Here is a 13921-nt window from a genome sequence, read left to right as displayed (position 1 = left end):
TGTGTGTCTTTCTGTCTGTCGCTCTGCCCGTCTGTCTGTCGCTCTGTCTGTCTCTGTCGCTCTGCTGTCTGTCTGTCGCTCTGCCCGTCTGTCTGTCTCTGTCGCTCTGCCCGTCTGTCTGTCTGTCTCTGTCGCTCTGCCCGTCTGTCTGTCTGTCTCTGTCGCTCTGCCCGTCTGTCTGTCTCTGTCGCTCTCCCCGTCTGTCTGTCTCTGTCGCTCTCCCTGTCTGTCTGTCTCTGTCGCTCTCCCCGTCTGTCTGTCTCTGTCGCTCTCCCCGTCTGTCTCTGTCGCACTTCCCGTCTGTCTCTGTCGCTCTGCGCGTCTGTCTCTGTCGCTCTGCGCGTCTGTTTGTCTATCATCCTGCAACTCTGTCTGTCTGTGTGCTTCAGTGGTGATACAAATGATAGTAAAAGAGAGTGTGTGCGCATGTGTGTGTGTGTGCGTGCATGCGCAGGCAAAGTGGGAGAAGCAGACTCGGGAGGATGGAACACCTCTCACCAGGTACTACAGCCAGTGGAAGAAGTTAAGAGAGAAGGAGATCCAGCTGGAGATCTCTGGAAAGGACCGGGTAAGTCAAGATGTCTGCACAGAGTTGAAGTCACAGCCTGTGTTCCCTGTTGTTAGATTGACCACTTTTCCAGCAAGTTTGACAAAGTTGGAGCATATGGTCTTCACTGGTCACCAGGGTTGGGTAGTATTTGATTACTTGTAACAAGGACTCCTGTAGAAGATTAGGAATGTCAACTACGTGTAATCAATTGATAACTTAAAACGCTGATTACATTTGGAATTACTATCTGCTATAAAGAGGAACATTTGTGTAAAAAAAAATTAAACAAATACCACACATTTCTGTCATGTAACACACAATCAACCATTTAAATGATGTTTCCCTGTGTGGTGTCTCATGCAGGTAACGTGAAGATATAATCCTTTTCCAGGCACTTGACACAGGTTTCACCTAGTCTTCCCTCACCATTTAGCGTGCCTGATGTAAAACAGTGCACTGTGGCTCCCTGTGTGGAGACCCTCTATGCTATTTGCTTGCTCTGGAACCACCATAGAGGAGAACAGAGACAGCAGTGCAGTGGGGCACATAACATATCCAAATTTCTTTGACTCAAACTCTGTAGCAAGTAAACCCCATGATGCCCCTTATTCATTCATCCAGTTAGTGGAACCAAATTCACCTGGGCCCCCGTACCATGATATTGATGGGGACAGGCAACGTAAACTTGTGGACGTGTGGTTGGTTCAGTTAACGATTTAAGATCATTCTCTACATTTCCACTATTCAGATCTCTTCCACTACTGTAAAATAACCCAACAACTTCATGTAATGTTACAACTGTATTTGACAGTTCATTTGTTTTTGATGATTTCATAATGGGTCAGATCTTTACTGGTTCATGATGTTTTAGGACAAAGTTATTTCATTGATTGACTGGATAACTCTAACGTCTGTGGTCAATGGCTGCACTAACACAGACGAAGTACTGATGTTTTTTCATTTCACAAATTTTGTGGCCAATTATGTTCAATATGACCGAGATGTATATTGTAAATATCAGACGAGATTAAAGACATTGGTGTGTATTAATTGGGATGCATGTATGTTCCCAGCTTTGCTTCTAGAGGGTTTTAGCCCTGGTCCTTTAATGTGTACAGGATTCTTCTGACATGGTCCCAATGAAAATCAAATCAATGTCTAATGAAATTGAACAGCAAATTGACAATTTCTCTCTCCCAAATAAGATGGAAGACTTGAACTTCCCTGAGATCAAACGTAGAAAGATTCAGGAAAAGAAGGCGGAGGACAAGAAGAAGTTCACAGATCTGTTTGAGTCTGACAGTGACTCAGATGACGACGGGGGACTTCAATTCAAAGGTAACTACATTTACATTCACTGCTGGGCCCAGTTCATTTAACACTAAACAGTCCAAAACATTCTGCAACGGCCAGTGACAACTGGTTTCAAAACGTTTAAGATTTTTTCCTTTTGTGGCCCAGGGTGGTCTTAAGCTACTAACCCAGCACCCAGCACGTTTCAGTCAGTATGGGTTACAATCTGTCAATTTTCTTTTGAACCCTTGTTTCAAACCCTTTTCTAGCTCTATAATAAATAGTTGAGTGGAACTGCCCCAGAAAAAAACAAATCCTTGAAATGTGTTTCTCAGTGTGTAGCTTTATGAACTCGACCCTGAACTGGACTGTCTTCTGCCTAACACCGTTGGGGAATTGTTCCTTAATGACTTGCACAGTCATTTCCAACTGTCAGAATTAGCTTTATAATTAATTCCACTGAAGTTTCTGCATACCTGTCATTCTATTTGCAATTCCTGTTAAATTGCCTGAGGCACCCTCTCACTGCATTTCATGTTTGAGCTCACTAGTAAGGGCTCCTGAAGTCCTCGCTTGTCTCATCTGATGTTCACGCTAGAGGTTTCATTGTAGCTGTTTTGTCATGGCCACCAGGAGGCGGTATTGAGTCAGGCTGCTTCCGTTTTCTGCTGACAGTTTAGATGGTCTAACTTATACGCGCTGAGTTTTAGACTATTCAACGCCTTAATGGCAAGGATCTTCCCTTTCCCAGGTGAATATTTACTCTTCATCTTTTTGACTTGACGTCACTTCCTTTTCTGACTGAATGTAAGGTTTGTAGTCCTTCTTAATGAACACTGCTTCCATCACTTGCTCATTATGAGACAGTGACAACTAGCCTACTTAGTGTAGCCATTCTGCCCCTCCTGCCAGATCTTAAACCCTCTGTTCATTTAGCTGGTCTGTTTTCCTCCTCCCTTTTTGCCTTCAATATTTTCTCTGCTGCTAAGTTCCTTTACTAATCTTTCAATTATCTTGCAATTTTTATTTCCTTATCGTTTCTTCCTGTCTCCCTCTACTACTACTACCCTCGTTCCATCTCACATTTCTCCTCTCTGTCCTCTCTTTCTCCCATCCTCTCTGTCCTCTCTTTCTCCCATCCTCTCTGTCCTCTCTTTCTCCCATCCTCTCTGGCTTTCTGTCATTATATATTCATTTATATATTTCTTTGGGAGCCAAGTGCAGTTTTCTTCTCATCCGTGTGCTTGGCTTTGGGTCATCCACAGGGCAGGAGTCCTCTTTTGCAGCTTTACAGTTGGACACGCTTCGGGGGTGGTGGGGGGGGGAGGACATTAGAGGTCAGAAGAGAGAGGGTGGGGAGGAAGTGGAGGAAGCCAGTGAGGGGGTACTACAGGACTTATTATGTTCCATATGGTCCTCATTGGAGGGAGGAGAGTCCCTGTGAACGGGCAGGCAGATGCCGGCGAGCCGTTGGCTGGTCCCTCCCCCTGTTTTCCCTAACGTTCGTCTCACAGTCACAGGAAGCCCAGGCTTGGATCCCGCTGGGGGTTCCTAATTTAAAACAGCCCACTGGAATAGCCAGAGGTGGCTGCTTCCCAGTACTTTCCCCTCCAGCTCCCAAGGCTTAAATGGCTGCCTCCGCATGCCCCCCCACCCCCCACCCCTCTTGACGACATTCCAACCTGTGGCTTAAAATGTGGTTGGAGCCAGCTGATTCTCCCCCAGTGGCAAAGGAGGAAGAAAGGAGAATCGTTTTCTACGAATTTGTCTAGTAGTTGTTGGGTGTCCTCCTGGTTTGGAGAGCTCTTAGCAATACCAAGCAGAAAGTGCACATTTGGTCAAAACATTTGTTGATTACTTTTTTTGATGCATCGAACAATTGATTTATTCTGTGGACAAATGCCTTCGTTTTGTTTATTCATAGAGAAAATATAATGTTGTACCTGTACCTGCCATCACTCACCTCAGACTTTTGTTTACCTATGCTTTATAAGCTTTAGGCAGCAGTTTCTATCATATGACTTGGTAATATTGATGGTTCTTTGTTGATACAAAATCAAACTATATTAAACTGACAACATACAACATCTATAAACAGAACTTTGGGCAAAATAAAAGTTCTCATGGAAAGGTATTCCAGCAAGCTGGGCGGCAGTAACTGCCATCTAGATCAAAGGTTCTCTCAAATGGCTAGTTTTAGAGCACATGGTGTTAACAAACTATAGTCATATGGCCACAAATGTCCTCTGTCATTAGGGGTAGACCACCATATCTTTTTTTCAGGGCCAATGCCATACCAATTATTAGTGATCAAGGAGACCAATGACGATATTTGGGGTTGATATACATTTCCGGTAAAAATCTAATATTTTACTGTCAAAATCTGAAGTTTCTTTATATGCATTTAAAAGATTGTAATTAAATACTAGAAAACAGAAAATGTTAACATTATATTTAGAAGAAGCAGGTGCAGGGACCTCCTAGCAGCATTTCTTTCTCAATGAGATTTTATTTAGATAAACATAATACTAAATAGCTCCCCAAATCAGGTACATTTTACTGTTTACAATCTGTCAGGTTTCTTTCCTGTAAAAAGGAATAAAGTAAAACTTTACTGTAACTAACCTTTCTGTGGTGTTGCCATCAGCAAATAAAGGAAGTTAAGAGGGTCAAAAAACAAATGTATGCTTAAATTATTAGGGTGCAATAATGCTTCACTTATTACAGCACAAAGCATTGGAAGTCTTTGTGTGTAAGTTGGTTCCAATACAACAGAAACCTGTCAGAGAGATGCGGCTGCCATGAAAGTGCATTAACATTTAAGTATTTTATTGATAATCATATCAGACAAATTAACAATTCAGATTGTTATAAAAAGTATGAATATCAAATCCAATTATCAGCCAGGCTGATAATTGGTTGACCAATAATCTTTGTATTACAATTATGTTCTCGCTTCACGACCAACAAACCCAACAAATCTTGGCCTATCAGAGACCTGCTCTATAGAAAAGGTTAGTCTATTATTTACTGAAGCAAATCTCTGTGTAAAGCAATTTTGATAAAATTCATTGTTTTGGCTTGCACTTGACTTGGCTATCAACGGATTATTTCATTAAACAACTTCCAAAGTCCATTCTCCACCACCATGTGTTACCAACCAATTGGGATTACCGCTTATGCATGTTTAGGCTGTTTTGTAATGCTGGGTGTCTGGGTGAGTGGAGAAGTGAAGCATGGGAAGAATTGTTTGAGAGAAAATTGTTCTCAAATAGATGTTCACGCCTCTTCTTGCCACCAGCATGTTATCAAACTCCACTTCAAAGCCCAGGTACCGCTCGACCGTGGCTTCAGTCAGAAATGTACACACACATTTCAACTTAGAATCCATGTATAATTTTGCACAACAACACATAAAGCACAGTGACCTGCAGGCAAAATCCACACAGTGAAAGACTTACGGAGGGAATTTGTAGCTGTCTAAAGTGTCTGCCGGTGATCTCTGCAATATGAGTTTACTATGTGTGAAACTGGCTTTGGTTAAGGGGCGTGAGTATTTGACTTTGGTTAGGGGGCATGAGTATTTGGCTTTGGTAAGGGGGCGTGAGTATTTGGCTTTGGTAAGGGGGCGTGAGTATTTGGCTTTGGTAAGGGGGCGTGAGTATTTGGCTGTGGTTAAGGGGCGTGAGTATTTGGCTGTGGTTAAGGGGCGTGAGTATTTGGCTGTGGTTAAGGGATGTGAGTATTTGGCTGTGGTTAAGGGATGTGAGTATTTGGCTGTGGTTAAGGGACATGAGTATTTGGCTGTGGTTAAGGGACATGAGTATTTGGCTGTGGTTAAGGGATGTGAGTATTTGGCTGTGGTTAAGGGGCGTGAGTATTTGGCTGTGGTTAAGGGACGTGAGTATTTGGCTGTGGTTAAGGGGCGTGAGTATTTGCCTGTGGTTAAGGGACGTGAGTATTTGGCTGTGGTTAAGGGATGTGAGTATTTGGCTGTGGTTAAGGGATGTGAGTATTTGGCTGTGGTTAAGGGGCGTGAGTATTTGGCTGTGGTTAAGGGGCGTGAGTCTTTGGCTGTGGTTAAGGGGAGTGAGTATTTGGCTGTGGTTAAGGGATGTGAGTATTTGGCTGTGGTTAAGGGATGTGAGTATTTGGCTGTGGTTAAGGGGAGTGAGTATTTGGCTGTGGTTAAGGGATGTGAGTATTTGGCTGTGGTTAAGGGATGTGAGTATTTGGCTGTGGTTAAGGGATGTGAGTATTTGGCTGTGGTTAAGGGGCGTGAGTCTTTGCCTGTGGTAAAAGGTAGTGTCTTCTGGATTATTTTGGTTTCTCCCTGCTAGTTAATGGCTTTCACTTGGTGTCCAAAGACTGTTTTCTTACAGATTAGGAAGAGGGAGTTGCGTACCACCAATGTACACACCTCAGGTGGACCGATGTTCATAAATCATTAGAGTAGCAGAGCAGCTCTGGGTACAGGTCTTTTCAGTTCATGTCAACATCGTCATTATGATCCTAAAACTCCCACTAATCTCAAACGCTTTGAATAAAAGCCCTGAAGTGTTCAAAGTATATTACAAAACCGATCAATACAATATGATGTATCTGACTTCTATCAGGAGCTAATGTTGTCGTAATTTCTTTCCTTGCCAGACAAAAAGGAGGACAAAAAGGAGGACTCAGATGATGATGAAGATCTTCAGGAGCTGTCTGACCTGAGCAGTGACGAGGGCATGGAGGACGATGACGACTCTGGTCTGTGGAGTGGCTTCTCTTAGTTACAGGACCAGACATTTCAGATAAACACCACTTCAGTTTATATAACAAATATGTAGAAGCCTTTAGGATGGTTTTCTTGATATTGTTTACATTTACATATTATCCAGAATGGCTTACTGATCAGTGCTGTTCCTTTCTACACATTAAGATGATGGTGATGGGGAAGACGATGATGAAGGTGATAAAGAAGGGCCTAAAACCTCTAAGTCACCAAAGCAGGTGTCCAGCATGACTCTAAAAGACTTGGCCGAAGGAGATGAGGACTTGGTGGAAGACCTTGAGATGTCTGATGAGGACTGAGACGGACACACACTGACATTTCCATTGGACTCTGGTTTTCTCCCTCTGTGTCCAGTTCAAATATCTTGTTCTACATTACAAACTGGCCCTGTATTTACAAAAAATAAATAATACTGGACCTATTACATTTAACTGTTTCTTAATGTCATAACCCCCTAATGCATTATTTGCATATTTAAGTGTACAGGATGGTAAAGGAATGTGTTCTGCCTTGTAACCAATGCATTGTGTGGTCCATAAGTATTTGGACTCTCTACTTTGGATTTGATGTTGAACTGTGGCTTGGTGCAGCTTTAATTTGAGGGTATATACATTAATTGCAGCTCATTTATACTGTACTTAGCCTCCATTTCAGGGGACCAAAACTAATTGGAAAAGTTAACAATCCTAAGTTATCATATTTAGTGCTTGTCTGCAAATTATTTGCTGTTGATGACAGCCTGAACTCAGCAACCCAACAACTTCACCAGACACTTGGTGTCTTCCCTGGTGATGCTCTGCCAGGCCTATACTGTAGCCACAATCACTTCCTGTTTGTTTCTGGGGCATTTTATCCATCACTGTTGAAATGTTTTCTCAACTGGATTAAGGTCTGGTGATTGAGTTGGCCAGTCAAAAACAGCATTTTCTGGCACTGAATAACTTGGTGGCTGTGGCTGTATGATTGGAGTCATTGTCCTGCTGCATGATGAAGTGCAATCAAATTAGTTTTGAGGCATTTGGTGCAGATGTTTCTGTACACTTCTCAGTTCATCCTGGTGCTGCCGCTAGCAGTTGCATCAATGAAGAGAGCCAGATCTGGTGGCAGACATTTATGCCCATGTCATAACACTAACACCAGCATGTTTCACAGATAAACTGGTATACTTTAGATTGTAAACAATTCCTTCTTTCTCCACTCTTTCCATCACGTTGGTGCAGGTTAATATTCGCCTCATCTGTAAGTAAGACTTAGTTCCAGTATTATTATTTTTTTATGCCTATGCCTACATCCTGGTGAGTGTTCTTGATGAGTTTTATGTTTTTTGTCACAGTTGCCATGTTCTTCAGTCATCCACTAACTCATCAGTTCATTCTTGCTTCTTAACAATGTAACGAACATTTTCACACACTGATTTTTTTTGGCTATGACTGATTTATTTAGATTATTCAGCCTCATGATGGCCTGTTTCATTGGCATTGACGCTTGCTCCTCATGTTGCGAGACAAATGCCACATCTAGAATCTCCTCTAGACCTTTTGTTAGCTCTCTTTTGCAAGAACCTGTGATGCAATGACACACACTTGGCCAAGAAACATCTGACTGCCAATTTTCCAATTATTTTCGGTCCCTTAGAATGCTTGGGAGTGTGTAATTTCTACATGGTTTATGGATGTAAATACCCTTAAGTTAAAGCTGACCCTCTGCACTTCAACCTCTTTGTTCATTGTTCCATTTCAAACTCAATGTGCTTTGAATACGTAACCAAATACTTACGGACTACATAGATGTATCATTTTGATGTTTTTCATTGTTATTTTCTGAGGCTCACTCCCTTGTCCTTATACTGTGCAATCTGTGATGGCAGTGCACTTTTGAGGAGATAAGGCATGAATTCAGTTGGATAAAAAGTTGGATATAAACAAAACACTATCCATACATTATGTAGCCCATACTAACTGAATAGGTAAACCAGTGGGCTGGTAAATGTTGTCAAGGTAACATTTCCTTGTACTGTAATTTGGCTGATGTCTAACATCATGTCTTCTTATTGACTGTTAATCAAATTCACAATGCTGGCATTGCAAGTGACATGTTCTACACAGACTACTGGAAGTTACCTGCAGTGTTTGGAAACCAAATGCACAGGTCTGGAGTTGCAACGAGGCTTCATGTGTCCAAGAGCCCCAATGTTTCCTTGTTTGAATCTGGGTTTCCAGAAGACTTACCAAAATAGGTTTTAGCGAAAGCCGTTTGTTAGAAGAAAGTCGCTTGACTACACTGAGCCATGTTATTCTGGGGTGGGCTCTAAAACGGCTAGGCTGTGTTGGATACCGTGGGGGTGGGCAGCCTCAGGGCAGCAGTGTGCCAGCCGGGCATGGCCACGTCTGATGCTGCGCCAGCCTTTTCTGCCCAGGTGGTGAAATAGGAACACAGACTGTCCGGTCCCCCTGCCAATTAACACCCCCACACACAGGCACACGTTGCTACCTTTCTCCATTTCTCATCCACTCACTCTTCAGAATGCCTCCCCATTCCTCACTCGTTTAATCCTCACCTACAATCACCTCCTCAGTTCCTGCAATCACAACCTTTTCCTCCCCGCTTCCACCTTAACTTGTGCACATCACCCCTATCATTCATTACTTGTCTTGATTCTCCTAGCCATTATGTTGTTTGAATTGGTTTCTGAACATTCAGGGGCTGACTCCATCGGCAGCAGAAGGGCCTGAGGAAGACTATGCTTTCTGCCTGGGGACTGGCTACAATTGGCGCCTCTGCCTTGTGGTTGTTTCAACATTCATACTTGAATTTAACTAATAAGCTGATTGGGTATGCAAAACTCTAATTGAAAGAAAAAGCAGACAATTAAATGGCAGGATGTCATACTTCTTTTTGGCTTGTAGCTGGTATGAACTCATTGCATGTTATTGAGGAGGAAAATTGTCTTTTTTGTCTACTGCAAAAACCTTGCAATTGCACATTAGATGATATGGGTATGGGTGAGGCTTGAATGTATGCTTGTTGCCAGGACGTGGTACGATTAGTATAGTGTAGTTTTAGTAAGTAGTAGAATATTGTTTTCAGACATTGCAAATAACATCCTCAGCACAAGTTTCCTTTGTAATACTCCACTTGAATTCCACATTGTAGCAACCAGTTGAGTTGAACCGAAGACCAAGCCAATGAAATCTCAGCAGTGGCCCAAAGGGGATAGATGTCAATCTGACAGTTTCATTGGAAACAGTTTTCTTTGAAGAATAAAGGTGGGCGTGACCACTCTGGTGAGCGTTTTTCTAGTGTGTGTGTGTGGGCGTGTGTGCGGGCGTGTGTGCGGGTGTAGCGTGTAGGCGGGAGGGTCAGGTTTATCCCCACAGGCAGGGAGGACTTGGCCTGCGGCTGAACCTCACACACTGACAGCTGGTGTTGACCTGGACCATGGTCTCAGGGGTCCACTCCCCTAAAAACACGGACAGCCCATGTGATACAAAGCACATACCAGCCAAAGACACACCAGAAAACCTATTTACCGACAAGTAAGCAGCTACATGAGTTTCAGTAGGATTTATTTCACCAGGTGGCGAATAGAAAAATAGGATCAAAACCAAACATTGATGGGAAATCTAGACCATTTTAATTAATTGTTTACACATAAAAAAATCCATAACAAATTCAAAGATTTGTATTATTAAGAGCTTTGTGCCTTCCATTTCCCTGCAACCAAGAGAAAACATGAATGTTCTTTGGGATCCATTGCGAGGACTAAGTATTATACATATTGTTCATCAGTTTAACTACATGAAAAGTCCTATAAATATTATTTCCTCATTTATATGCTGAAGTAGCATTCAAGATTGGGGCTTCTTTCAATATACAATTTGAAATAAAAAACTAAAAAGTTTGGAACAAAAGTACCACCAAAAGATAGCAAGTTACAATTTGTTCAGTCATAAAGAAAATGTTATTCGTGCAATGACATTTAACAACAAAAAGTACCAAGTATGTAACCTTCAGGATATTTTCATCTTAAGCATGATTCTGTACAATTCGACTTGTTTGCATCTCCCACAGTAGTTAACACAATTATACAATGACATTAGCCCTATGAGCCAAAGCCAATGTTTCATCACTGCCCCATATCAGTAACCTCTGGCCCCATTAATCAGGGCGTATCTGAGAATAAACTCTGGCTAGTCGGCTAATGGGCATAACTGTGGTGTGTACCTTTGTTGGTGTATAAAGAAGTCCCCCTTGTGTCACCCCCCATGTCTCTTAAAGATAATCATGAGGTACTGGGACCACTGTTCTTCTTTCTGTATCACACCTCCCTAAGACTAGTCAAGCAAAATAAAATAAAAAATAAACATATTTCCGATTCCACAAATCCGGTCATCTTTGGTTTTGGACTGTGGAATGCATAGTTGCGACAATGAAGGGAGTTTGGAGTTCTTTTTTAGCGTACGCTTTCGCTCCAGCTTCCAGAATCCTCTGAGCTTTATAGACTCCTGAGAGTGTGAAAAAATGAGGGGGAGAAAGGAGAGCGAGAGAAAAGTGCTGGGCGCTGTTGACTGTGGGAGAAGACAGAGAGAGAGAGAGAGAGAGGGGCTCCCTTCTTCAGCCCAGGAAGGAAGAGTTTCCTGTAGCGTCTGTCTGTCTGACTCAAAAGAATGACGTCGTTGTGGGGTTTCGCATTTTTTGGCAAGCTGTCTGAGACCAGCATTCTGCTCCCTCCCTCGGTCTATCTGTTTCGTGTTGTCTCTCTGTTGCTTCATCAGATCCATCCCTCCAGCCCTTTTTCCCCTCTTTGGATTCTGCTTTGCAACAGCCCCACTGGGACTGATTGGACTGTTTTGATTAGTCAGTTTAGTTCATTGTCTTTTGTTAGTTTTTCTTTCCCTTTTTTAAATGTTTTCATTTTTGTACAGTTTACTCCCCAAACCCAAAGGGCGTGGATTCAGTGTCCGTCAGACGGGGTTTCTCAGCGCCTCCTCTCCCTCCCTCCTCCTCCTATTCAACCCTGGGTCCTTGTTCAGCTGCTTGGATTCTAGGAGGGAGTTTTGTGACCCCGACGCAGAGTTGTTGCTGTTCTCCTGCTTCGGGGAGGTGCGACAGGGGGCCTGAGGGGCTCTGTAGGGAGATGAGCTACTGCTGGCGGCTGAAGGCGGTCGCACTGGGACCCCCGAGGAGGCGTCGGGCAGCACGGGGTCCCTGTCCGTGGGGCGCAGGCCAGATGGCGGCAGAGGGAGCGCCAGCGGGAAGCTGGTCATGTAGAAGAGTCTGCCAACACGTCGGGCCACCTGAGGGGAGAGAGTACACCACATGCCGGCATTAGAGGCAAATGGCACCCTATTCCCTGCTTGGCACATTACTTCTTAACAGGGCACAGGTGGTGCTGCTCAAAAGTAGTGCGCTATGTAGGAAATAGAGTGTAATTTGGGATGCACAAGTGTCCTACTGTGCCACCAGGCTGAGAGAGAGGAGAGGGTTAAGGGCCAGGGTACGGTAAGCCTGACAATCGGCACCAACAGGCCTGACTTTTATTCGCTACACTAACTGTACCTGCTTTGTCTTAGGCCACCATACATAACTAGCTTCCACCACTCTCACAAACACACACACACACACACACAGTTGACACACACATGAACTGTCTACTCATACAAACACGTATGGACTTTGGGTCTACACACACACAGCCACACGCAACCACACACACACGCAACCACAGAGGCTTCAGCGGCGGTCCTGAGTGTGGGGCCAATCAGTGGGGTGTACCTGGGAGCGTATCTTCAGGGCCGGGCCCAGCTTCAGTCCCATGGTGTTGAGCAGGTGCTCCTCTGTGAGCAGCGGGAGGGTGTCGCCGTCGATGGCCTGCTCCCGAAACACCTTCAGGAGAGACACAGCCACTTCAGCCAGAGCTGAGACAGACACGCACAGACACCCATGTCCACAGGGCTTCCACAAACGCTCCCACTTCCTCCCACAGACACCCATGTCCACAGGGCTTCCACAAACGCCCCCACTTCCTCCCACAGACACCCATGTCCACAGGGCTTCCACAAACGCTCACAACTTTCTCCCACAGGCACCCATGTCCACAGGGCTTCCACAAACGCTCACAACTTTCTCCCACAGGCACCCATGTCCACAGGGCTTCCACAAACGTTCACACTTTCTCCCACAGGCACCCATGCGCCCTCCCACACACACACATGCACTCACACTCATACACCATCCGACACACACTCTCAATCCAACAGTGTGTGTGTGTGTGTAGATAACTTAGGCGCCATGGCTATGGAATGGACTCCATACAAACTTCACAAATAGAACTTCTGTTTGAGCTGACAATCTGGTCACCAGGCCCTAAACTCACCTACCCTTACTGTTTCACCAGCCGCCCCGTCCCCTCTCCCCCTCTCTCTGGTTTAAAGGGGTGTAAACCAGACCCCCACCCTCCTTTTCTGGTCCTTACCTGGGTGTACTCGGCGCAGCCGGCCAGGCCGCCCACGAAGCCGCACACGTCCTCCACGCTCCACTTGCTGATGTCCTCCACCGGGGGTGCCGCTGAGTCATCGTCGTCCATGAACAGACCTCCCACACCACCTGGGTGAGGTAGAGGACAGTGTTGTACATCACCCAGTCATAGCCTGGCCGTAGCGGAACGTCTTGCAATAGCAAACAAAACTGAGAAATGACCGTTTCATGTTGGCCAAGTTCTGGACGGTCTCTCCTTGATTCAGATCTTGCCAACTCATAAGATTGCAGTACCAATGCTTGTAAGTTAATCAAATTTGGGCCATTTTGACGGTGTGTAGGTTGAGATGCTTCGTGCAGACTACAAATACTGAAACAGATTTTGATCATCACTGTGTCTAATGAATCACTCTTTGTTTACAGAATGAAAATAACTGACATATTTTTATAATTATTTATATCCTTGAACTTCTCTAGGCCCTTGAAATACTGTGTGGGCTCTAGGAAAAATGTCTTAAGATATTTATATATACAGCTCTGATAGGATGGTTGGTTTAGACCTTTACCCAAGTGAACAGTCATTGGTCTGTTATATTGGAGACACAGCAGCCGAAAGGTTCTGTTTCTCTCTGAAAATGTGAGTGCATAGGTTTTTAAAATAGAGATTCTATATTTCACATTTAAAAGTGTACCCCACCCTATTCGTATTGTTTCTAACGCTCTCCCCCCTCTCCCCTTTCACATGGTTGTGGTGATAACCCAGTGTGTCGGGGTCAGGTGGGGTCAGTGGCAGGGCCCCATCCTGCGGGAGGTCTCCACGCTGG

At 44.2% G+C, this 13921-nt stretch overlaps 2 protein-coding genes across 7 annotated transcripts in view; one reads left to right on the top strand and one right to left on the bottom strand.

Moving 5' to 3' along the window:
• The window catches only part of noc2l (NOC2-like nucleolar associated transcriptional repressor), a 28088-nt gene extending 21044 nt beyond the window's left edge, over window positions 1–7044 (top strand). The window contains exons 16-19 of the mRNA XM_010875559.2: window positions 455–568; window positions 1756–1888; window positions 6494–6595; window positions 6768–7044. Coding sequence (XP_010873861.1) covers window positions 455–568; window positions 1756–1888; window positions 6494–6595; window positions 6768–6919 — 501 coding nt within the window. The 3' untranslated portion in view covers window positions 6920–7044. The remainder of the gene's footprint in view (window positions 1–454; window positions 569–1755; window positions 1889–6493; window positions 6596–6767) is intronic.
• A 3125-nt stretch (window positions 7045–10169) lies between these two features.
• samd11 (sterile alpha motif domain containing 11) overlaps window positions 10170–13921 on the bottom strand; it is a 70738-nt gene continuing 66986 nt past the window's right edge. For 3 of the 6 annotated variants that reach the window (XM_010875565.3, XM_010875563.4, XM_010875564.3), the window contains exons 11-13: window positions 13096–13226; window positions 12396–12506; window positions 10232–11917 (exon numbers count right to left, since the gene is read on the bottom strand). In XM_010875565.3, the coding sequence (XP_010873867.1) occupies window positions 11585–11917; window positions 12396–12506; window positions 13096–13226 (575 nt within the window). In that variant the 3' untranslated portion in view covers window positions 10232–11584. Of the gene's footprint in view, window positions 11918–12395; window positions 12507–13095; window positions 13227–13921 lie in introns of all 6 variants that reach the window. The other 3 variants (XM_010875560.3, XM_010875561.3, XM_010875562.4) reach the window with 2 other exon arrangements.

The sequence above is a fragment of the Esox lucius genome, chromosome 12 (assembly GCF_011004845.1).
Source record: "Esox lucius isolate fEsoLuc1 chromosome 12, fEsoLuc1.pri, whole genome shotgun sequence".
NCBI lineage: Eukaryota > Metazoa > Chordata > Actinopteri > Esociformes > Esocidae > Esox > Esox lucius.
This window is presented reverse-complemented; position numbering and strand designations above follow the sequence as displayed.